This window comes from Cuculus canorus, chromosome 2 (genome assembly GCF_017976375.1).
Source record: "Cuculus canorus isolate bCucCan1 chromosome 2, bCucCan1.pri, whole genome shotgun sequence".
Classification (NCBI taxonomy): domain Eukaryota; kingdom Metazoa; phylum Chordata; class Aves; order Cuculiformes; family Cuculidae; genus Cuculus; species Cuculus canorus.
In genome coordinates this window covers 142,454,409-142,479,390 of record NC_071402.1, presented here as the reverse complement: position 1 = coordinate 142,479,390, position 24,982 = coordinate 142,454,409, and the positions used below count along the sequence as shown (strand labels likewise).

At 42.9% G+C, this 24,982-nt stretch overlaps 1 protein-coding gene across 1 annotated transcript in view; it reads right to left on the bottom strand.

Moving 5' to 3' along the window:
* GPR158 (G protein-coupled receptor 158) overlaps positions 1-23,719 on the bottom strand; it is a 189,355-nt gene extending 165,636 nt beyond the window's left edge. Inside the window, exons 1-2 of the mRNA XM_009569336.2 lie at positions 22,753-23,719; positions 9,758-9,863 (exon numbers count right to left, since the gene is read on the bottom strand). Coding sequence (XP_009567631.2) covers positions 9,758-9,863; positions 22,753-23,603 — 957 coding nt within the window. The 5' untranslated portion in view covers positions 23,604-23,719. The remainder of the gene's footprint in view (positions 1-9,757; positions 9,864-22,752) is intronic.
* Between the last annotated feature and the right edge of the window lie 1,263 nt (positions 23,720-24,982).

The following is a 24,982-nucleotide window of genomic DNA, read 5'->3' as shown; positions in this document are numbered from 1 at the left end:
TCAGGCATATACACACACTGATAAAATCTCCCAAACCTTCTCTTCTCCAGGCTGGACAGTCCCAGCTCGCTCAGCCTCTCCTCATTCAACAGGTGCTCCAAACCTTTAATCATTCTGGTGGCCTTTCACTGGACTCACTCCAGTACATCCATGTCTTTTGAACTGGGGAGCCCAAAACTGGATGCAGCACTCCAGATTCTGCCTCATCAGGCTGGGAAAAGAGGAAAAAAATCACCTCCTTCAACCAGCTGGCAATTCTCCACCTAACACAGCCCAGGAGGCTGATGGCTGCCTTTGCCACAAGGGTATGGTCAACTTGAAGTTCACCAGGATCCCCTGCGCCATTCCTGCAAAGCTGCTTTCCAGCCATTCCACCTCACAGCCTGTACTCGTGCATGGGGTTAGGGGCAAGACAAGGACTTGTATCTCCCCACCTTCTGTAACATCTCGTCACAGAACAGTCTAGCAGAATGCCTATGTGCAAAGAACCAGGTCATTCACTGTTCCCTATATATATAAATATATATAGGTATGCACGTGTGTGCATTTATATGATGTTCGTACCCATACATGAACATACGTTTATCTACAGCTAATCTGTGTATCTATAAAAACATACACATAAAAAAAAAAAAAACTGAGGGTTGCAATCAATTAAATTTATCAGCTATAGAGAAAGCTCAGTTTGTTTTTCAGGTCTGGCCAACCTAGTTAGCTTTATTTTCAAATGTAAGAGTATAACTGTTTCAAATCAAAGTTACAGGACTCTCTTTGTCTAAATTAGAATGCATAGTTATACCACTCCATGAATACTTTTTCCACTGATTAAACATATTGGAAAGATGAAAAAACTAATAAAATTATTAGATGGAGTTGATGGTATAAAAAAAATACAGTAACTGCTATATTCTGACAGAAAGAGTGGAGGTCAGTAAGCAAATCCTACTATCTGTTTTATGCAAGTAAATAGAAACTGATTGCCCTGTGGACAACACTCATGGTAAACTGAGGGATTAAATTTAACTGCAGACGAACTTTGATCCTGCTGCAAGAAAACAGTGCTGTATTACAAACACAAAATTGTCTTTTTTGTCTCTACAGTAACATCTACTTTTCCTCAACACCTTTTCCATGTAAAGGAGGAGTCAGACAGTAAATATTTATCGTAAGAGGTTTACATGCATAAGACGGTGGGAAGAAGTTTTTTTTCTTTCACTACTTATTCACTGACAGAAAGAAGAGTAAAACTCTTAAAGGAGACCAGTAAAATGAAACTCAGTAGTGGTTTATAAACTAGCCAAAACAACAACAAAAAAAATACTCAAAACTGTAATTATTAAAAAATCAAATGGTATGCATTCCCATGTTCGTAATGGTGCATAACACATTCATGATCTAAAGCAGCACAGGGCAACAGACCAATGAAGAAACACAAAAGAAGATATTAAGTAGACTAATAAAGCCTGAGACATTTCTCAGAGACCAGCCCCTGCTCAGTGAATGGATGATCTGACAGTCAGTTTACAATACTAAGCCACCAGTTTAAGAATACTAGAAGAACAAGACTAGAAGAACAAATCATGTGAATTACTGGGATCTAAACAAAAGCACAGGCAGACCAAAAGCAATTCATTTATATTTGCAAACAAACATTCACCTCCTACCAGAAGCCTCAAAAAAAAATTATGGTATTTGAATGTCTAGTGCTATAAAATTGTGCTCCAAAAACAAAACTAAATGAGTTTGTTTCCATTAAGGCTATTACTATGGCTCAGTACATTGTTTTGAATATGAAGATTCAGCAGCTATTCTCTCTAGTTTTTCATCTTGGGATCTTTAATATGTTTTCAATCCAATTTTAATTCATTATAGAAAAAGAGGAATCAACTTTCTTCTCAAGGCTAAATTAAATTTATCTCTTGTGCAGGTATCATGAAGTATAAAAAAAGCAGGAGGAACAATTGCTACATTTAATAAAAGCTTTTTGAAAATAAGGCAGACGATGATTTTTTTTTCACTGGTTCACTGTTTTTTCAACATGCCCATGTTTTTTCAACAAAATAATTACCTGTAGAATACATGCACAAGCAGAACTTGCATATTTTAACAACCAAAGAAACTCTCTGCAGTATATTGACTGAGGAAGCAAACAGCCAAGTATGCGAGTCAGGAACAGAATCTGCACAGTTCACAGGAAGTCAGTGTCCTTCACAATGACAGCAACAGCGTGCTTAGCTAAGAGGAGGCGGGGTGGCTTCATTTTTGATCAGAACGTTATCACCAGTCCTGATCACTAAGAAAACCACAATGCTGGTCAGACACAGGTTTCAAAAATATATCAGGATTAACTCTTCCCAGCATGCTTAACTCTTCTGAAGTGTGAGGTAGATGCATACCGTAATACATCCCAAAATGCCACTACGAAGACAATCCAGACTGGGTCCTGGCTGAAGCACACCAGGACCCCCCTTCAGTTCGCACTCTCAGTGAGCATTTCTGCAGAAACAGAACTGTAGAGATGGTAATTTGAATGCCTGGAGATCCCACCACAGTTTGAGTCAGGGTTTCTATTGGTTTAGAGATAATTATTCTGTGTCCCAGCTGTGTAACAGCCTTTATACTATCTCAAAAGATACAGTAGTACTCATTCATCTTCTTAGATAAGCATACCAAATCTCACACAGGATGGCCCAGATGCTTTAATACTGAAATGCTGTATATTTATCTAATTGCATATATCTAATTGTGCTTAATGCTACTAGAAACACTTTTCAAATACTGTACAGTCTTCTGAATGCAATGACAACAAATGAGAGCCCTGAATAAAGCTGTGCTTTGCTTATGCCTAGACTTGATACAGCTACTGCCACTTCACTTCTGGGAAAAGTAACTTTCAGCCAGCCTGCCAAAGGAGAACAATTGAGCCTGGCTACACACCCCAGGCTCCTTGCTGCAAGGTTTTCTGTGGCTCCCAATAGACCCTGATCTTCCATCTCTTGCCCCAGCCACAGACAGTCAGTTTCCCAGCCTTTCTCCAAGGAAGAGCTCTTCCCTGCATCTGACCCCCCTCTGCAACTTCCCCTTTGCTCCCATCAGGTATATTTTGTCCATGTTCCATCAGCTAACTAAACTTCTGGGTCTCACCACTTTCCTTCCCAAATACAAACATGAGAACCACCAGATCAGCTAATTGGTGTTGCCTAATAGGATGCTCTGTCCAGCAGGAAAAGATCTGAAAGCAGCAGCAATAGATCTGAAAGATGCGCTAGTTGATGCAATGCTATCATCACCTGTCAAGTCCAAGAGAAACCAAATACCTCCCTGTTCTTTTCTTTTTTTCTCAGACAGCATCATTGAGCCAACCATCTACTGCTTTTCACTTTTTAACTCTGGGGGAAGGAAAATAGCAGCAAATAGAAGTGACCTGAATTAATTTAAATGCTGAAGTTAACACTGTTAACTAGGATGAAAGGAATTGTTGCAACATAACCAAGATTAGCTCATGCAAAACATGGAGTCATTTAAAATTTGTTCTAAAAAGGCAAAGATGCTGTAGCTAAGCAACCTGGCTCTTCCTTAAACTGAATGTTGGTTTTCATAGCATCTTGCTTGTGACTGAAAGCTCTGACAAATCTCCACCTTATTTTATGTAATCGTATCTGGGGGAGTGTCAGATCAGATCTGGTATGCTATCATAGAGGGACTTTTCCTGTGAATGCAAATGATGCAAAGTTATTTTTAAAATAGCATTCAAAATGTACTTTGTGTCTGCTGCACGCTCTTCACATACACCGAGTTATGTGAGCAGCCATCAGTCCAAGAACACAGATATGCCTTTCTGGTTTTGGATCCAAGAAGTGCTGGTTTATGTTTTCCTTATCTGGGTACTGAACCAAGACGCTCCCCTTTACTGTACAAGATCGTTCCTTTAGTCCTGGATTTGATATAGTTTTTACTATTTGCATTCCACCACTAAAGACCTTGTTTTCTTCCAAGAAGAAATGTATCCTGACATACATTTTCACCCTGGTTTGGGTACTTCTCTTGCCCTATCTTGGATGCAATCTCTAGCTCTGAGGATGATGCTTATTTCCAAATTAGAAGTTAACTGCATTCCATAAACTCTGTTTACTCAGATTGAATCACCAACAAACAACTTTCTTTTAGAATTTTTCTCATTATAACTGCATTTTACGTGCAAGTAATAAGGAAAATTTATGCTACTCTAAATGACCCACTGGGCTATGACTTCGGATGCTTATCTCTTGTCAGACTCCCTTCCCACAGAGTATGTGCATTAATTGCCTTTTCCCAGTTTGACAAGGGCACTGGAAAGCATCGGCTTGAAAAACCTTGAAAGCACTTATTTTTTTCCTCTCTCCCAACTCAGTCCCCATTACAATTTTATTTTCAATCAGCTTCTGCCTCACCCTTTTTTTTTGTTTGGTTGCCTGAAACACTACATACAATATAATAAAATAAAATGGACCCAAATGTCTTGCTAAACAATAGGAAAAAATATTTTGGCTGTAGTGCTCATTTGTTTTCCTGTCTCAACTAGTTTTGTGTTTGTGCAGAATAAATACACACACAGTAGGCCTATACATCTTTCTACAAACACAGATATACACATACTATATACAGACAGCAATGCAGCTTTCTTGTTTACTCTGACTCTTTCATTCCCTCTGGATATTTTTGCATGCTGTCATTTGTGGAATGCTGTTGAAACCCAAAGGGATGCCAAAAGAACCTCTCTTGCATTGCAAGCTGCTGGCAGTCTCATTAAGGATGTGAGAGCAGCGTGGAGGCCGCTGCCATTTTTCACAGACTGATGCTGCTGTTGGAAGCGTTTGGCCGAGCTTAATGGGCTATGCCAGCTGATTTCTTCGGATTCTCCTCAGTCTTGATTTTGTTGGTAGTGTCTCAATAAGGACTCTACAGCCATTACTAAAAATGCCAGCAGCTGCTGTCAGCATGTATGGGGGGGAAAAATCTACTATATATTAAAAGAAAAATTCTAAAAGGTTTCTACAGGGTAAAAATGCATGTTTTCTTACTCCCATAACCAGCCTTGCTTGTATAATGAAATTACTTTGGATTCGTTACTAGGCAGCTATATTTTATATTTATTTCAGAATTAACTGCATCATTTTGTTCTCTACCCAATTAATTTTAATTATTTCTAATCCTGCAGGTACTAATTGCCACATTCATTGCAGATCCACAGAATCCAAACCTCTTGGCCATATTTTTTTTCCAGGAAACAGTTCCCTATATGGGTACCAAGGTAGAGGGCAGGAAGGAGAATGTAGCTCTCTGTGCTTCACCATGAGCTGTCTCTTCTTCCCCCAGGGCAAGACAAGAACACGTAGCCATAGCCCCCTTCCTTTTTGGCTGATACAGCTAAAGAGAGAGAAAAAAATCACAACTGAAACAGACTTCTGTCACTGCAGCAGTTGGGCTTTCCCCATGTAAAGCCTCACATCACTTCCTGCCTAATCAGACTGGACAGCTTCTGTGTGTTCTGAGCTTGAAGGAGGGCACTCTTGTTCTCCCAGTCCACCTAGGCTGCTACGAAATCAGGGATATACAAGCCCTGATCACAAAAGGGAACAAATCGGGAAAAAAATATGACTGTACACTAAGAATTTAAGTAGTCAATTTGAAAACGGTGAATCTAAAGTTTCTGTTCCAGTTTCCAGAACTTGTTTTTGGTTTGTATTCAATTTGAGGGCACCATACATAAAACAAGACATCTAAGAGCCAACTCCCTTCCCCTGGTGGAACAACTAAGTCTAAGGATGGCAAAGCAGGAACAGGATGTCTAAGCACTCTGTATATTTGAATCATAACATTCTTTAATTCCCCAACCACACCCTTGTTTTCTTTCAAGCAAGGACTATCACTACCATTATTCCACCATATAAACAGGTTACTCTTGATGACCTCTCAAAGCCAAATCCCAGTGTCACAGATAGGTTAGCATCATCTCCTATTGATTCCATACCAGAGCACATGAACGCAACACAGTACTTTCAACAACAATCTCTCTGCTTTCTGGTAGAAGTTGGGAACCATCCATCTCTTCCTTTTTGTCAAGTACATACAGACCACTGGTTTACTATGTGTTTACATTCCCTGTAATGCACCTTGAGCTCCCTCCTTTCAATTGCTTTTTATTTAGAAGATGAACATTTCAGAACAGCACAGAAAGAAGGAAAATTTCTCTGTGATGTTATCTAGTACATTATAGCCACCAGAAAATTAACTGAAACATGACAGAAGCATTTTAGTATCCCAAAAGTTGAGGTTTTTCCTTCCTTTTTTCCATTCTCTAAGCCACCCCCTCCCCTTCTCTGTCACTTGTTATATTTTCATAGTGTTAGGGGAGTGGTTTCTCTGAAATACTGAGCTGCATGTCTTAGATGTAATGGTGCAGGTAGCCCTGCTGAGTAGTACAGGCTATGAAGTAAGCAGACTTTCAAAGCCAAGTCAGATATTTGCCACGGCAAAGGCTTACCAAATGGCCTGCACAAAGGCTAAGCTGCTCCGAATACTCAAGTCACCTAACAAAACTGAAGAGAGGAAGGAAGGTCTAGCTTAAGCAGAACTGCAAGTCCAGAGATCCCTGCTCTCTTCCTTACTCTGCTCGAGACCGACTCTGCAATCTGGGACAAAGCATTCCAATGTCAGCAGGTATTTCTGTATCTGTCTTTAAAAAGATAAAAGAGAGGATGTGGAATATCATTTCATTAGCATATAAGACAAACTGTGTGGAAAGCATTGCTGCACAACTATATCATTTACCCTGTTCCACAGGGTATATTTCCCATGAAACAAAGTGCAACAAGCAGCACATGGGACCTGCTCATAAAGAAAGAACTAAACTCTCCTAAAAGGGTGACCGTAAGGTAAAGGGAGAGAAAGTTCCTCTATAGATTGTTTCCAGCAAGTCCATATCCCTAGGGTCACTGTTACTAAGCAAGGAGTCTCATACTCTTCAAGCACAATAAGGAAAAGCACTCTCTATGGGTAAGGTTCATTATAGGGGAGGTTTGTATTACCTATATTTCTTTCTCTTAGCCATGACACTCTTGTTGATTTAACACTCTAATAAGTGCCACGGAGAAGAACGAACAGCTGGCAGTTTTCTGCTTTACATACAAGTCAAAAAGCCATTCATGTAGTGGCATTCATTTCCTCCCCCATGTTATTAACACCCTAAGGTGTGAACGTGAGCCACTCTTACATATACAGTATCATTAAAGAACTTCTGTCCTAGAATGTACATTTCAATCCCTTTTTGCATCACAGGAACTCACTTATGGACTATGGTATCAGTAGGCTTACTAAAACAAAAACATGTGACTGTCCACTACAAAAAATAAAACATCCTTTGTAACATCTGGAAACATAGTGCTTCTTATTCTCAAAACAGCACAAAGCAGTTGTAGCTTTATATTGATACATCAGGTTGGACTCCAGGATAGCAGAAGTGCTGTACAGAAAGAAAGATTATTGTAAACTATGTAGAGCAGCTCTAAAGAACACGGAAAACACTATGCAGAATAAACAGGGACAGGCGAGGGGGGTGGGAGGGAGGCAGCAAAAACAACAGCCGGAGTGAGTCAGGTAGATAAAAGCTCTGCAAAAATCTACTTAAGCACCACCAGCTTTACAACACCACACCCCAGAATCCTAGCATGAAGTACTGATCTGTAATGTACATTTGAAGTAAAAGAAATGTTATTCTCTCCTTCAGCAGATAGCAAACATCCACCACCCTCTCTGCAGGAAAGGGAAGCCCAGAATGCTGAGAACTCAGTCCTGGCTCAAAGCTGGTGGAGACACTGTCTCTGCATCAGTGGTCCCTGAGAGCTACCTCAGTTACACACACTAAGAGACCAAATCATAGAGGTGAGATTTTCCAGCCTGCCCAGTGAGACACTAAAGCCTGATGAATGTTTTTTGCAAGTCACAGAAAAAATTGAGACCTCTGAGGTCATCCTCTATGCAGAATTTCATTCTGCACTCAGTTTCCTAAATGTCACTCCTCTTGCTTATGTGAGATAATAAAATGGAAGGTAGATTTTACTGAATGACATGTTCATGAAGAAAACCCCTTTTCATAATCAGAGTGAATTCTACAGAGAAATAAAACATACGTTTTACTCCCATGAAAATTAATTGAGAGGAGTGAAAAAAAGTCCTTTTATTTCCCCCCCTTCTCCAACAAATTCTTCCAGAGAGAGTATGTTTTTGCATTGTTCTCTCCAGGACACACTCTTAAGGGAAGATTTAGATGGGAAGTGTAATTGCAGAATTATACTGAGTTTGGTTTTACTCAGATTCTGTTTTCCTATACATTCAGAATATAGAGAGTGATTCAGACCCTACTACAGCAAACACTGGGCTTTGAACCAGACCAAAGACCACTATTGATATTTCTTCATTTTCTCCATTTTGTTTTTGCCTGGTTTTCACTTAGTCTTCTTATAAGTTTTATTTTCCCCTTTTCTTCTTCGTTGCAGGAAAAGATGCAACTTACAATCACACCCCTCTGCTGACATTTCTGCTCACAAGACATTAGGAAAAGAGGAGCACTTGCCAAAATATATAATTATATTCAGGATAATTAGCATATATTAAAAAACAAGGTTTACCAGATCTCGTGGGAAACACCATTCTCTTCCAGGAAGAAATACGAGTTATTATAAAAGCATTCCCTTGAATTCAGAAGTTAAAAAGTACTTAAAGAAGCCCTTTTTTCCATTTGCAGAAATATTTTATTTAAAATCAGTCTTTCAAAGACTACTTGATTCCTTCTTTCAGGTTTATTTGAAGAAAAAAAAAAAAAAATCAAGTGAAAAATACCAATAAGGATATTTACAAAAATTCTGAGTTTTTCTTGCTCAAAAGTGTCAGTGGATATACTCATCAAAACCAACTCTTTTCCTAAATTTAGATTTGGCTTTAATAAATCGGCATTTTATAACTTATTAGGTGAACAACTCCTGGTTTCTGGTAGACAACTGACGACTTTCACTATATTTTAATTGTCTTTTCTGAAAGCATAAAGGCGCATGAGGTACCTACTCTCACAGAAAATAAAGGGGGGCCTTTGAAAACATGATATGCAACAATAAAAAGAAAAATCATTTAATGTATTTCATTTTAAAGTTTCATTGAACACACGAACTGGCCAGGCTGACTGATCTGCTGCATGCTGACAGATAGAGCCAGACACAGACCTTCGAAAGAAAGGGGAAGCAGGAAGGAGCTGAACAGAAACATTTAGTCAGCTCTGTCAAAATGTTGGCATTTGGCTTATGAAAGAATTACAGTATCCAATTCTGCCTCTTACTCTGTATCATTCTACCAAAAGCCCATGTTTTTCTGAATAATTAGCACTAGCAATTGAGCCACTTGGACACTATTTGCAAGGCTGTCCAGTCAAAAGTGACACTGACATTAAATGCCTATTTTAAGCGTAAAAGAACTGTTTGACTTGCAAGGAGAACTTCATAAATCATTTCACTGGTAGTATTGTTTTTCCACATAGCTGCTATTTCTGCACAATAACTTAGCTTCTCTTTTAACACCAATATTCCTCAGATTCATACCATATTACCTTGTATAGAAAGAACTTTTCAACATACAAACATCTGAAGTCTATAAGATAGTACTTATGCTACAGAAAATTATTCATAGTGTGTAACTGAAGCACAGTTCAGTCCGCTGGGGACAGACATACCTCAGAATTGTTGAGATGACATCTGTGTGTCCCCGAGAACCATCCCTCACTCGAACACTGGTCAATGTCCACCTTTTGCAGATTGATGTCAACTTTGACAACACCTCTGAAAACAAAAAAACAGTCTTAAACACAGTGACTACACAAATAGGTTAAACTTCATTGCAATGCTGCAGCCTGCAAAGCAGAACTACACCTTTCTTCTAAATAAAGAATTTTATTAAATCATAGAATCATAAAATCCCTAGGTTGGAAAAGACCTTTGAGATCATCAAGCCCATACCGTACCGGTCTACTACTAAATCGTATCCCAAAGCACTTCATCTAATGATCTTGCAAATACCTCCAGGGAAGGTGAATAAAGCACCTCCCTGGGCAGCCTCTGCCAACGCCAGATAACCTTTTTGGTGAAGAAATTTTTCCTAATGTCTAATCAGAACCTCCCTTAGTGCAGCTTGAGGCCATTCATGCTTGTCCTGTCACTTGACCTCCAGTGACTTCAGGCCTCTCCCCCATGGCTCAGTGACCTCCTCCAGCAGGCACCCAAATCCCTTTCTCCCCAACTCTGCCAGATGGTGCTGCTATAATACCCAATACAGCATCAGAAGGGCAACACAAGCCAAGAAAAGGCCACTGTGAAACCAGGTCTGTGAAAAGTCTGTGAAACCAAGATAAATGTTTCCTACACACAGGTCCTCAAGGGCTATCTCAACTGTATCAGTTCATGCCAAGAACACTCAAGCATTCAAGAGTTTCCCTCAGAAATTTTTTTGAATGAAAAGCTAGCGTCCCAACTTCAAACCCAATGCTTTACTTTATAAGCACCTCTGAAATCACCAGAAGAAAGAATGCCATAAGACTGAAGTTGCATGTCTTTAAAAAAGCCTTCAAAAATTTCCTTATTCTCTCTAAAATAGCCTCCAGAATTACTTTGCAGGTAGAACAGTTCTAGCATCATCTTGTGAGATTACATCTCTGTGACTGCTTTGCTGCTGTCCAGACTTAGCAAAAACATCAGCATATAACTTCTGGTACATATTTCTTAAATCATGGAATGGTTTCAGCCGGAAGGGACCTTAAAGATCACATAATTTCAACCCTCCTGCCATGGGCAGGGACACCTCCCACTAGACCAGGCTGCTCAAGGCCCCATCCAACCTGGCCTTTAACATCTCCAGGGTGAGGGCATCCACAGCTTCCCTGGGCAACCTGTGCCACTGCCTCACCACCTTCATTGAGAAGAATTTGCTCCTTAAGTCTAAACCTTCCTCTCTCCAGTTTATAGCCATTCCCCCTCGCCCTATCACTACACATCTTTTCACAAAGTCCCTCCACAGCTTTATTGTACAACACCTTCAGGTCCTGGAAGGTCACTATAAGGTCTCCTCAAAGCCTTCTTTTCTCCAGGCTGAACAACTCCAACTCTTTCAGCCTGTCCTCGTATGGGAAGTGCTCCAGCCCCCTGACTATCTTTCTAGCCCTCCTCTGGAACCATTCCATCTTTCTTATCTTGAGGATTCCAGAACGGGACACAATACTCCGGGGGGGGGGCTCAAAAGAGAGGAATAGAGGGGTGGAATCACCTCCCTTGATGGGCTGGCCATGCTTCTTTTGATGCAGCCCGGGATATGGTTGGCCTTCTGGGCTGTGAGTGCACATCGCCGGCTCACATCGAGCTTCTCATCAATCAGTACCCCCAAGTCCTTCTCTGCAGCGCAGCTCTTAATCACATCATCCCCCATCCTGTATTGAAAATGCAGATTGCCCCAACCCAGGTGTAGGACCTTGCACTTGGCCTTGTTGAACCTCATGAGATTCACACAGACTCACTTCTCCAGCTTGTCCAGATCCCTCAAGATGATATCCCATCCTTCCAGTGTGACAACTACACCACTCAGCTTGGTGTCATCTGCAAACTTGCTGGGGGTGCACTCGATCTCACTGTCTGTATCATTGACAAAGATATTAAACAGCACTGGTCCCACTGACGGACACCACTTGTCACAGATCTTCATCTGGACATCAAGCCATTGACCACTACTCTCTGAATACAACCATCCAACCAATTTCTTACACACCAAACAGTGCACCCAGCAAATCCATACCTCTCCAGTTCAGACAAAAGGAGGTTGTGGGGGACCTTGTCAAAGGCTTTACAGAAGTCCAGATAGATCACATCCATTAGTTTTCCTGTATCCAGTGCTGTCCTTACTCTATCATAGAAAGCCACTAGGTCAGTCAGACAGGACTTGCTCCCTGGTGAAGCCATGCTGGCTGCTACTAATCACCTCTCTGTTCTCCATGTGCTTTAGCATAGCTTCTAGGAGGATCTGTTTCATGGTCTTCCCAGGCACAGAGGTGAGGCTGACAGGTCGATAGGTCCCAGGGTCATCTCTTCCATCCTTTTTAAAAAATGGGCACAATGTTACCCTTCTTCCAGTCACCAGGGTCTTCTCCTGACTACCATGACTTTTCAGTTACCATGGAGAGTGGCTTGGCAACCACATCCACCAATTCCCTCAGGACTCTGGGATGCATCTCATCAGGTCCCATAGACATATATGTTCAGCCTCTTCAGGTGGCCACAAACGTGATCCTCTCCTACAGTGGGAGGGGTTTTATCCCCCTGGTTCCCATCTTGTTGTCCATTGACCCAGGAGGGGTAAGGAGAGTGGTTGTCAGTGAAGATTGTGGCAAAAAAAAACAGGACAATCCTGCTCCCTCATACTTGGCTCCAGTACAACAAAGTGCAGTGTCCACAACAGCTATAACTGGACATTCATCTTCAGACATACTATTAAGTTATTGGAGAAACATAAGCATATAATTTAAGTGATCTGAAGAACGCTTTAGGAAATTATGTAGTATAACCAGTAGGAAGTCAGTATAGGTACTCTTCATCCCCTTCCTTCTCCTGCCTAGAATCTAAGTAATATGATGCCGAGCACACTTAGAAATGACCTGAAATATTTAAGTGCTGGCTCTAGCAAGTTCAATTTCAAATTGCACAAACTACACTCAACTGCTTTTCCCATATTGCACGTGACCAATGACCTCAAGGGAAGAACTGCCATACTGTCCAGACTAACTCTGCAAGATGGTAATATCAGTCAATTACCAGCTTATTTTAACCTGGTAACAAGGTGTATGTCTCAGATGCTCACAGAACGGAGGTAACCAATTCCTTATCTGGTCACACATAGAATACAGCAGGTAAGTTTCTAATATTTTCTGGACTTTTCTGAGCAGAAATTTTAGCACATGGGCTGGACACAGGACCTGTTCTGCAAGTGAATCATCTTACTGTGGCTGCATAAAGGCATGAAGGAGGCAGTGGGACCAGGACCAATACTATGCTATACATCAGCGCTTTGGCAAGGGTCTGTCCAGCGTTAGCATCGTTAGTGATGATTCATCCATATTAGGACTGCAACAGATTTGCCCAGAAAACTCCAACCACTTTAGGAAAGTAGGTCTGTACTTCCTTTACACAGGAAGCTTTTCTCGTGTACATTTTAGTTTTGACCGTTAAGAGAGAAAGCTTTCCTTTCCCTCTACTACAGGCTTTCCATTTTTCCCCATGCTGCATATTATTCTTTTTTCACTAGACCTTTGCAACATATGTTCAAGCTTCATGGTAACATCACAGTTCTGCTGAGGTAGTAACAGGGTCAGCAACTACTTGAGGATGCAAGGCTTTCAAAAGAAAAGTTTAAGTATACATGGGGCATTTACAGAAAGCATCATGATGGTAGAAGACTTATACTGCATTTATTTCGGACGCTTTGCCATTTTAAAACACCTTCTCAGACTTATTACACAGAGTACATAGAAATGTACTTGAAGATTTATTTCTGTAATTCATCTGTGATTAATAAAGTAGCTGGCACAGCCTGGTTAGCCACCCACATTTTCAGTTATTTTTGATTCAGCATTTGGAAAATGGAACATATGGAAGAACACATCCTCCTAGAATGCATATAGACTTGCATTATATTTATTGAATTAACTGGGAATAATTGCAGCTCTGCTATCTCGATAGAAGCAATCAAGACAAAAATCAACTGTATACGAATAGAGTCAGCTTGCCAGCATAATACATTCATCCACAGAGACAATGCTGCCTGGATAAACCCAATCCACAGCGATACATTAATAACAATATTACTGGTAATTGTGGACCATCTGGCAAGTAAGTATATTTTGTTAATCTCCTTACAACAATAAACATTTGGGGTTTGCCACAATTTTACAGTCTTTACACAAAAAAAAAAAATAAAAAGGATACCCAAGGATTACACATTCATGTTTAACATGTAGATAAAAAGAATTAGTTGACTTGTACATAATAGATAATCATCAAATAATGATGTCATCAAGGGCTTTCTATCTGGTCAGAGGTTTGATTTAAGAGGCTTTCATGTCTGTCTTAATTTCCAGTACCAGTTTGTTGGCATGCTGTTTGCATTGAAATCTGTGCCAGAAATTGATTTAAGCTTATTTTCCTAACCTCCTAGCTATCTTGATAGTTTCAATAGTTATAATATTTCATTGTAACAACATGTTGTAAAACCTTTATCTACAGAAGAATTTTTTTTGCCTCTACTGCTACATCATAAAAAAAATAGTGGAGTATGTCCTCTTTCTCCCAGCCAGCTTAAGCCAGAGCTGCATAGAATGGTGGCCTGGTAACATCTAAATGGTTATAAACAATAGCTTTGTCCTCTACATCTTCAAAAGATTTTTGGCACTGAGGTCATCATAGCTCAGATAAACAGGCACTGGAAGTTTGTCTTTTAAGTTTGTACACTTATTTTTGTACCTGTAAGCATTGTAAGCAGCCATAACTGAAGTGTAAGGCACAGTTATCAAATGCTCAAGTAGACAACCCCCAAACTTAAATCCCTGCCTACATTCTTGCTGCCATATTCATTCACCCCTACATGCTGTCATTCATAAGTACTTCTTACCACAAAACAAGGAGGTAATTAAAAAACAAGTTCTCTACAGCCATCCCAAATCTATAAAAACCCACACCTCTAGACAAAAGCATACCATAATCAGTATGGCTGATGTTTTCAGGACAGATATCTCTTCAAACCATCCTTCCAAAAATATCATTTTCAAACAGTGCACACTACCCAGCACCTGAGGATCCTTCAATGTACCTTTAACAGTGTATCCAAGAATAGTCTGGGTATCAAATCTGCAAGTGACTTTCAGCCATAAGTTGTACTGGTAATCAAGAGCTTCTGCAGGTTCATTTGCTTTTGAAAGTTAAGATTTAGAATTCTGTGTATCTTAGATGTTTTTAAAACTACTCCCTTCACATAACCAGCCAGAATTCACAAAAGGCTTCTGGGATATTACATACATCATTTTGATCAGTTACCACTGATTTCTTACTAACAGGACAGAGACAGACATATTATTCCTCAGCCATAGCACAACTGCTGCTTTTTAGCACACATTTTCACAAGAGAACCAGCTTTCACTAAAAATAAACTTAACTGAAGAGTAAGGTATAGTAGTATGGGCACACGAATCAGGATTCACCCACAAAGAAAATCCCTCTTTGCAACACTATTTGCAACACTATTACAAGGGTGAAATACTTTAAGTCGAATCCTCTGTTGTCTGAATAATTATTTCAGATTTACAGCACGCAGTGCTGCCTCTCTGGGAATTTCCCTGCAGTTTAGTCAGAGAGCTGCCTAGATACTTCAAGAGGTGGTGGTACTTTTTATGCTCGAGGATGTTTAAGCTCCTGCTTGCTCTGTAACAAAGCATCACCTTGTATAGGAATGCAGAAGTGTCAGTGATGGTTGGGTACCATTTACATTTTCATCAAATTCACCCTATTTAGTAAGAAATCATTCTTTTAATGCTCCCATTACTATCCATGGGGGTCAAAGAGACACATGGGAAGAGCATGACTCAAAGAACAGTATAGAAATAAGTAAAAACAGGTTAGGAACAAGAAGAGCTTTTGAACTAGAAGGATCCCACACAGGAGAGATGGCCTCAGCCCAGCAATACCAAATCTTCTGACAATGAAGATTTATTTGAAGGTAATAAGGGAATTTTATAACTGAAAAGCATGTGGAAGCCAACATAAAAAAACCCAAACAAACAAACAGAGGCATAAACCTGGGCAAGGAACATATGAAACTGCAAGACCAAAAGACATTTTTAGAAGCTGCACGTTAAAAGTACAGGTTTTACTAACTAAAAATTTTTCAAGTATCTTGGGAAAAGGAAGCCTGAAGTAGAAACTGTAAGGCCAAGAGGCAACCAAGATATAAAAATTGCTTAGAGACAGTCTTTGCAGAAAACAAATTGTTTTCATCACTGCATACTTTAGAACCAAGAAGGTTCTAACCTTTGAGCCATTCTCAAGTGTACCAATGTGACAAAAATCAGTTTACACATGCAGAGATGTTAACAAGCTGAGCACCACAGATATCCTGCTTTGTTCAACACATTTGCAGATGACCACAAATGGGTGACCAGTGAAAGTCTGCAGGTGAGAAAGATACTTAGTATAACCCACAACCAGATGCGACTGGCTCAGAGAAGATGAATGAATGTTTTCCAAAGTGTTTTCTTATCACAAGAATCTGGAATTTCCCAGTTAATTTAGATACACAGAGCAAATTTTAAAACAGAGTAGAATTTTTTTGTCTCCAAGCATAACCATATTATGGAATCCAATGCTAAACTACATTGCAGAAGAGAAAGATGTGTCAAAAAGTGAATTAAAACCATGGAGGTCAGTTTAATCCATACCTGCTATCAACATTCTTTCAGATAGAGTCTGAAAAGCAGGTGTTTCTTATTATTTACTATTTGTAAATGGGATATAACCAAGATAGGAGAACTCGACACTTCCACCACTCTTATACTTTTCCCTATGTACCTCCCAGAAGCTGCTTTTGAAGATAGGGCTAGGTACACCTTTTATCTGACCAAACACTGCCATATTTTTGTTCTTATCTTTAGGAATATTCCTCTATCTCAGCCCAGGTTCATGAATAGACAGAATAGGAGGTGACAGTACTGGAGATGAATCTCAGATAATAAGAACGTTCATTCCCTTCAAAAGAGCTTTGATTACCTGCTGTGACGGAAGCCGTGCCCAAGAGGTGGGGAACAGAGGAGTGGAAACAGCAGTTTGATTCCAAAAAACCTAATTCCTTTTATTGCAACTTACCAAGTGCTACACAACTGTAGACATAAATGTAGTACGTGTTTCAGTCCTCTCCCGGCCATATTTAACTTCTTTAACTTTCCGTTTCTCCAATTGTTTAGAAATATGATTCACCTCTCTTCACAAGAAACCTCTACTTATTGTTCCTTTTGTTTCATCACCATCTAGTTTTCCATCCTCATCCATGACCTCATACAAAAAAAGACAGACATTATTGATTGCTTAGAGAATACTTAAAACATACTGGGGGTTTCTATAAGCAGACAGTAAATCAGAGGAAGATGTTTCTTTGTTCTCATCTCTTCTCAGGAATATAAATCCAAGACTTTCAGAAGTTCTAGGAAATAAATCATTCCTCTCCGTTTTTTAAAACTTGTTCTAAATCTACTCACACCTTCCATCATGTTCCATAGGCCAGGGGATGTTATAGAAAAAATGTGAAGTCCCACCATTTTTAAATATTTTCAAGATAATACAACTAATGTATCATATCAAAAAAAAAAAAATGAGAAAGCCTCCTTAAAGTGTTAAAATTAATTTTATTTCTTAGTTTAGTGCTGAGAATAAGGAGAGATCAGGGAGAAACTAGGAAAAAAAAAAGATGGCTAAAGGAAGAAATTAAACCATATTTTTAAAAAAATAAGTAGCTAATTTTTATAATCCCTCTTTTTTTGTCTATATTTCTGGTTATTTTATCAAATAATTTAATAGTTGTAAAGTATTTAGCAAAAGATGAAATCATATATATTCCCTAAGAAATTACTTGTCATATATACTTCTACCTCCATTTTTAATTTGCCTTCAATAACATTTCCTTAACTAAGAGCTCCCTTATGGCCTAACACTGGAGTGGTCTGAGTCATTGTAATAGTAAAGAGGAAATTGCTATGTTACACTGCCTTTAGAGAAAACACAGCTAAATTTAACCCTGCAGTAAAGATTAAAGTTTGCACTAAGGAATACCTTTCCAATAATTAAGACAGAAGCAGCAAATGTCAGGAAGACAGAAAATATTAAGAGGTAACACTTGTTTCAGCCAAACTTCAGAATGAAGTTATCTGCAAATGCTCCAGAATGCATCATCATTTAAAATTTAAAAAAAAAAAAAAAACCAAAAAAAACCACCAAACCAAACCTTACTCAGCTTGATGATTGAGTAGCTTTCTGCTAAAACAGCCATTATTCCACTGCATCCTCCCAACAGTCCTTAAAAAAGACTGCAAATACTGCCCTGGATTTGGCAAAAAAACTGCCTGGCCTTCTAAGAGGGAAAAAATTGTCCCTGTATCCTAAAGATATTCTGACCTCCTTGATGATGAAAAATAGTGTGATATCAATGACCAGTTCCCAAAATGTTGACATATTGCAACACAGCATTAAAGAAAATGAGAACAGCACGCAAGAGAACATTTTGAACTGCAAAAGCAGCAATTCATTCATCAGAGTTTGGGGATAATTGATGTCATTGCACAAAACTGAAACACTGCACATGGATCTGACTAATCGCGTTCAAGAAATACTGGAACAAGACTTGAGAAGAGGGACCATGGCAACAGAGCTTAACAGGAGGCTAAAGAAAGCTGGTTTGTGTAGTCTAGTAAACAAAGGTGGAGAAGGGACTGCTGCCTATAAATAGGTCAGGGCAGTAAACATCAGCAGAGTGCTATTTCAGACAGAAGGCAATTCTGGAAGAGAAATAAATGGATGAGAACTGACTGTGAATAAACCTAGATCAGAAATCAGAAGCAGCTATCCTACCATTAGGCCTGGCACGACTGGAGAGTCAGGAGGGAAATTCACCTACTTTAAGGTGGAGGTCAGCTGATGACATTAAGGGGACCTGTGACAGCAGATCCACCCACTGACCCAAAGGACTTTTTTTTTTTTTTTTTTTTACCCTTCTTTGATCCTAGTAGCCCACTACTTGCACACCTTTCTTTCTGATCAAAGAGTGATCCTCCCCACTGGCCTCCTAGACCACTGAAGCACTGAAAACATCCCACTTCCTCTCCAAAGACCAAGCAAGCACTTTTAGAGAATGAAATACAGTCACATCTTGCAGCTTCTCACATCTTTCCATTTCCATAGTAGGGCTGAAAAAAGACAGCTGGATCACCATGTGCCGCAGAACATGGTTCAGTCTCATCATATAAAGGAAAGTAGCAGAGATCACAGAAGATCAGTGACAAGTGCCATCATGCTCTACCCTGGAGCTGTAGAGTGATCAGACATATTCAATGGTGAATTCCAGATGCAAGCTGCATCAGCTTAGACTTTTAAGAAAGGAGAAGGGAATGGTTAATATCAAGAAGCGATTACTTCTGGTCTCTGTGGATCCTCACTTCTGAATGACAGCCTACACTGCAATGTGTAAGCAGGTGGGAATTAGGTCCACCTAAAGTGCAAGGAGAGAAAAGGGCAATCAATTACTGCAGACAAAGCACCAGAAAGCACTGCTAGGAAGCTGCAAATGTGGTCCCACTAGAACTGGACAGCTTCTGGTACATTTATTGGCACAATCAAGTCATCTTTGGTTTCTCCATCTCAGTACTGGCCTGGAGTGCCAGCCTTGGCAAGACAAATCACCATATTCTCTCACCATCCTGGGCCTTCACTTCAGATAGTTTGGTTGTCATCTCTTGGGAAAGGGTCAGGGCAGAGGGTGGGAGGTGAAATTAAAGACAAATAGCAAGCTGTTTGCAAGAACTGCATGCCAGTAGCAGTCACTTCCTCTGGCAGAAGGCACTATAAACCTTCATGACATGAAAAACAAAGATTTTTTTTTTTTGGTGCACTTTCAGAATGTCATTGACTATAGCATCGCAACAGTAGCGCGTATCGAACATAACCCATAGTAATCATTAGTATTGCCTTCATTAAACTCTTCCCATTGCCACATCACGTGGCAAACCCATCTGTTACTGCAACAGAAGAGACAAAGAAGCAAGAGCAACGGCTTTTCCTTCTGTAATCTGAAAGAAGGCTCTTCCATGGGCATAATGTGTTCCTGAACATCTCTTACTCTAATGTACCATGCCATAAACCTAATGTCAGCAAAGAAGAAAGTATATAAACTCTTAGAAGAATATTAAAGAGGCACACAATAAATTACCATCAATGACCTCATGTCAGACTATTAAATGGAAGGAGCACATGAACTGATCCATTGACATCTTCCTAATAGATACTTCATAGATACTGAATAGTTACCAATAGTTACCAATGTAACTTTTTCAAAAGATGGAGATTAATACATAGTGCTTTTTACCATATGGGCCTTAAACAGGAATTTAACCATTGTGTCACTCAAAGACAGATGGAGAGAAGAAATAAAGCTTATTTCGAGAGGCACCTTACAGCGATTAATACTAATGCTCTAATAACTACATTAGAAATTGCGTTTTTGTATTACATGCTTATACTTTAAATCATTTCTTCTCTTGAGAATTCACACTGAGGCATGCCTATCAAGTACAGAAAACACTGACTAATATTAAGACATCTCACAAGTTTGGGGAGCAGTATAATTTGTTTATAGAACTTCCTATGTAAGCTGCAGAGTTACTACTTGCAATATTGCAAAAATAAGCTTTTATTAGAAGCCCATCTTTCATATAACATAGGTTAAACTAGGAACACAGGAACCATTATTTAGCTTTGCCTGGATATGTGCATGTATGTGTGCGAACATATACACAAACACCCCACACACACACTCGTTCCACTTCCTTCCTTATATAGTTAACAAAAACATACTGATCCATTTGTTTTGATAATACAACACTTTCTTAGTTTTGTCCTGTTCAGTACAACAGCAATACAACACTCTGAATTTGCACAGCACACCCCATGACACAATCTTCTAAATATGAAGAGGTTCTCCAAGTTTAGATGTGCTTACTGGGTGCCCTCTGAAGTCTCAGAGTTACAACAGGTTATTCTATTTTTTCAACTGAAGCTACTCCCACATGGTAAACAAAGACTGGGAAGACGAAGAAGTGAAGGCAGTGCTTTGTACTACACCCAGGAGGACCTCTACTGGTTGCCTTCATTGGCCAAGGTTACTCCAAAATGGACCTGGTGTGTTCGGTACAACAGACCTACCACAGCAGAAACCTACACCACGAAGATGCTTCTTGGCATCACAGAATTTTGACACAGAGCCAAGGTTGAAGCTTTGGACTCTGTTGTTCAAGAGATCTGTTTTTCTCTTCACTGAAGTCAAGACCACAGCTTCTTTGAATTAAGCTTGATATCAAGAACTAGATTCAGAGACAGCTAGCAGCTGTCACCCAACCTCCAGCCCATTTTAATAAAACATGCTTCTTTTTATTGTGTGAACCTCTTGTCCCCAACAAGAGAAGATCAGCATACACTTGCTTTCATCTGCATCCTGAAGTTCATCAAGTGTGAAATTCTGCATTTCAGTGAAATACAAGAAGTTCCACAAACTTTTCTGGACACACACGTATCTGCTAGGGTCCACGGAGCTCTGGCAGTAGAGCTGTTCTTGGGTTTTGGTCCTGAAAGGAATTTAGCAACAATCAGCTTGCAGATGAGCTGCCATTTATCTTAACCTCACCAGCCTCATAACTGTGAGGATTTCAGGGCAAAAAGTAATTTCATAGAGAATTAATCAGCCACCTTCTATTCAGCAGATTTTTACTTTCTCTTTCCCACCCTCCTCCCAAGCATGCACACCTGCATTCATACCTCTTTGACCCCACCAACTAAGCCAAGACAGGAAAACCACCATTCACATACACAAATGCCCGACCACCTACATGTGGCAAAATTTCTTTGGCATCTGCTATGTTTTTGTTTATCTTTACCTGCTACCAAACTGCAGCAGAAAGGAAATTCCATGATCCTCTCTCACCTCCTGAGAAATGCCAGCTGCTTCTGGGCAGTGGGCATTCCCCGAGGGACAGTTACCAGAGCCCCATCACAGAAGAGCCAGCAGGAAAAGTCTGACATCCCATGCCCCACAGGTTGTTCTCATTCCTTGGGCACATCCCTCTCTGCTGTCAAAGACACAAGAATGGGCCTTTTTGTGCCCTACCCTCTGCTAGTCACAGTCCAGTTGCAAAGCCCTGGGGGTAATGGCATTAAAAATATAAGCAGTTCTTTACATATGCCAGGTTTCTGCTAGACAACTAGGTAACAGATATCCTAAGAAAAGCTTTCCTACTGCCAGCTCAGGTCATAGCCACACGTATTATGGCAGGCACAAACGCTTATTCACCTACAAATGGACTTAGCACTGACCAAGCTTGAGTATCCCACAGGAAATGTGCTCTGGAGACCAGAAACAGCAGTTTACCAGTATAAAAACACTGCTTCCCAGCTGGTTAAAATCATAGCTGGGGTCGAGCCAGTTTTAGTTATGCTGTGCAGTAAGAAATAACACCTCAGTAAATATCATCTTCTGCTTGCAGTCAGAAATAAACTATGACTGGCAACTGCTGTTCTCTTCCCCCCACTCACAAGGGTGCCAGGGACCCACACCAACACTCATTTCTGTGGGAGCAGGTAAAGCAACTGCTGTCCTACAGGCAGAGATGAAAGCAATTCTCCTACTGAGCAATAGCCCCATAAGGCAGGCGAAGGCAGAGCTCAACAGGAAGGCCCGAGGTCGCTCTGGTGTGACTGAGCAGCCCACCTGGCAAGGGTTGTTTAGGTCACTCCAGAGACACTGCATGCCCTTCCCTAGGAGAGAGGCAGGACCAAAACCCCATCCTACCACTTTCTCGACAGAAAGCGAGCAAAGCCCCACTCCTCCTACCTGAACTCGGGGAGGAGGTTTGGCCGCAGCCCATAGAAAGCCGCGGAGAGAGTCACTAGCCAGCCAGGTTTGTAATTCCCATTCTCACACTCCAGGTAAGGTGAGGACCACCTGATGTGGTTCTTATCAGTAGTGAAGCTCTCCCGCTTCTTCCAGCTGTTCTCAAAAGTTTTGTGGCCCGTGTTTAAGACCTTCCTGTGCAGATGTGGCCTCCACTTGCGCTTCAAACTATGAAACCACTCCATCTCCACGGAGGTGTTGGCCAGGCGGTGAGCCGAGGAGGACAAGTCCTGCAGGAGGACCTGGCTCTCGTGCCTGCTGGCCTGGAGAAAAACCTGGGGCGTGGAGGACAAAGGCTCCGTGCTGAAAGTGATAGCTGCCCTGGAGATGTTAGGGTCCCCCTCCAAGAGGCTTCGGATCAAGGCGCGGTACCACTCCAGGTCGTCCTGCAAGTTCTGCTCCCGCGACTTATTGCTCTGGAGGATCATGTTGAGGAAGTTGGTGGCGTGGGTGAGGGTGTCCAGGGCGCCGTGCAGGGACGGGTGCGAGGCGAAGCGCGACTTCCCGGCGAGCCCGGCCAGCTCGTAGCGCCCGGAGCAGTTGGCGCGGCGCAGCTCGCGGGAGTCGCCCGTGTAGAGGAACGAGGCCACGTCCCGGGGCACCTCCTCGGCGAGCCGCTGCGCCAAGACCGCGCTCTCCGGAGAGCGGCTCCGCGGCGCGGGCTCCCGGCTCTTGATGTGGTTGTAAACGGGCTGCGTCCCCCGGAGCGCCCGCTCCCGCCCGCGGCCGGCGGCGCCGAGCCCCCGCTGGGCGAGGAGCAGCAGCAGCAGCAGGAGCCGCAGCAGAGCCATGTCCCGCAGCGGAGCCTCCGGAGTCACCTGTGGCGGCGCAGCCCCGCGGCCGGCAGCGCCTGCGCCTCCTCCCGCCGCGGCCACCGCGCTCACAGAGCCGCTGCCCGGCCCAGCGCGCAGGGGCGGCGGCGCCCGCGCCCGGTCCCCCCGCCGCGCCGCGCCGCCGCCCGCGCCCCGCTGCTCCGCATCCTTCGGGAGCCGCCGCCGGAGGGGGGGACGCGCGGGGCTGCCGGGAGCTGTGGGGCGATGCGCGGGCGGCGCTGCGGGGGGGAGAGATACGCGGGCGGCGCTGCCGCTCCCTGCTGGATCTGCGGGGGGATGCGCGGGCGGCGCTGCCGCGAGGGAGGCTGCGGGAGACTGCTCACCGGGCGGCCCCACACCGCTCCGCGCCCCTTCCCCGCCGGCCCTTATAGGTGTATGCCGGGCAGCCGCCGCCCCGTGTGGCCGCCTGGCCTGTCAGTCAGCCGGCAGCCACTCACGGGGCAGGAGGACGGCGCCCCCGCCGCGGAGAGGCGTCGAGGCTCTGCGCTTCGCCTGCCGGCGGCTGGGCTCGCGGGCGGAGGCGGGGGAGCCGCCGGCAGCCTCCGCGCTGCCCTCGGCGAGGGGCGGGGGTCGCGGGCGGGGAGCCGGCCGGCGGGGGCGGCGGGGACTGCACCGTGCGGCTCCCGGGCCGGTGCGCGGAGGGCGGGAGCGACACCTGCCGGCCGGGCGCGGGCCGGGGGGCTGCTGCTGGCTCGATTATCTCCGCCTCCCGCCCCGCCGCGGAGAGGACGAGAGGAGCCCGGCGCTCTGGGGGAAGGCGGGTGCAGCTGGATCCGCAGGGCGTGTGCTGCTGTCCGGTGGGGCAGCGTGCTGCGGTGAGGAAGGCTCTCTCGCCTCAAGCAAGGGAGCACCGGCCCCCTCGGCATCCCCGGGGCGCGCAGGAGCAGCCGGGCTGCCCCGGGAGGGCTGGCGGGAGGCGGTGGGCAGAAGGCTCGGCGTTTCGGTGGGAATGGGCAGCTTCGCCTTCTGGGCTTCCGGGTCCCCGGGCAGGGCACCCGCATCGTCTGCAGGTGCTGCTGCGCTCCCCGGGCTCCTCCCGCGGGCCGCGTGTCTCGGGACGGAGCCGACACAGAGCGCGGCCCGCAGGGATGGGAACTGAGCTGCTTCCCTCTCCCTTTAACTACAGTGGAAGGCTGATTGTAGTTCTATACCCATAATTGTTCCTACTTTTTTCCCTTGGTGTATTAACTCTAAGATGCTAAAGCCTACTGGTGTTTTGGCAGTAAGCCACTTAACCCAGTGGCTCTCAATGCTGACCCGCAGAACACCTGCGTGGAGCCAAAGCGGTGCTGGCCGATCACCTGCCTTTCCTCTGCCCTCCTGAAACTGCCCTTGGG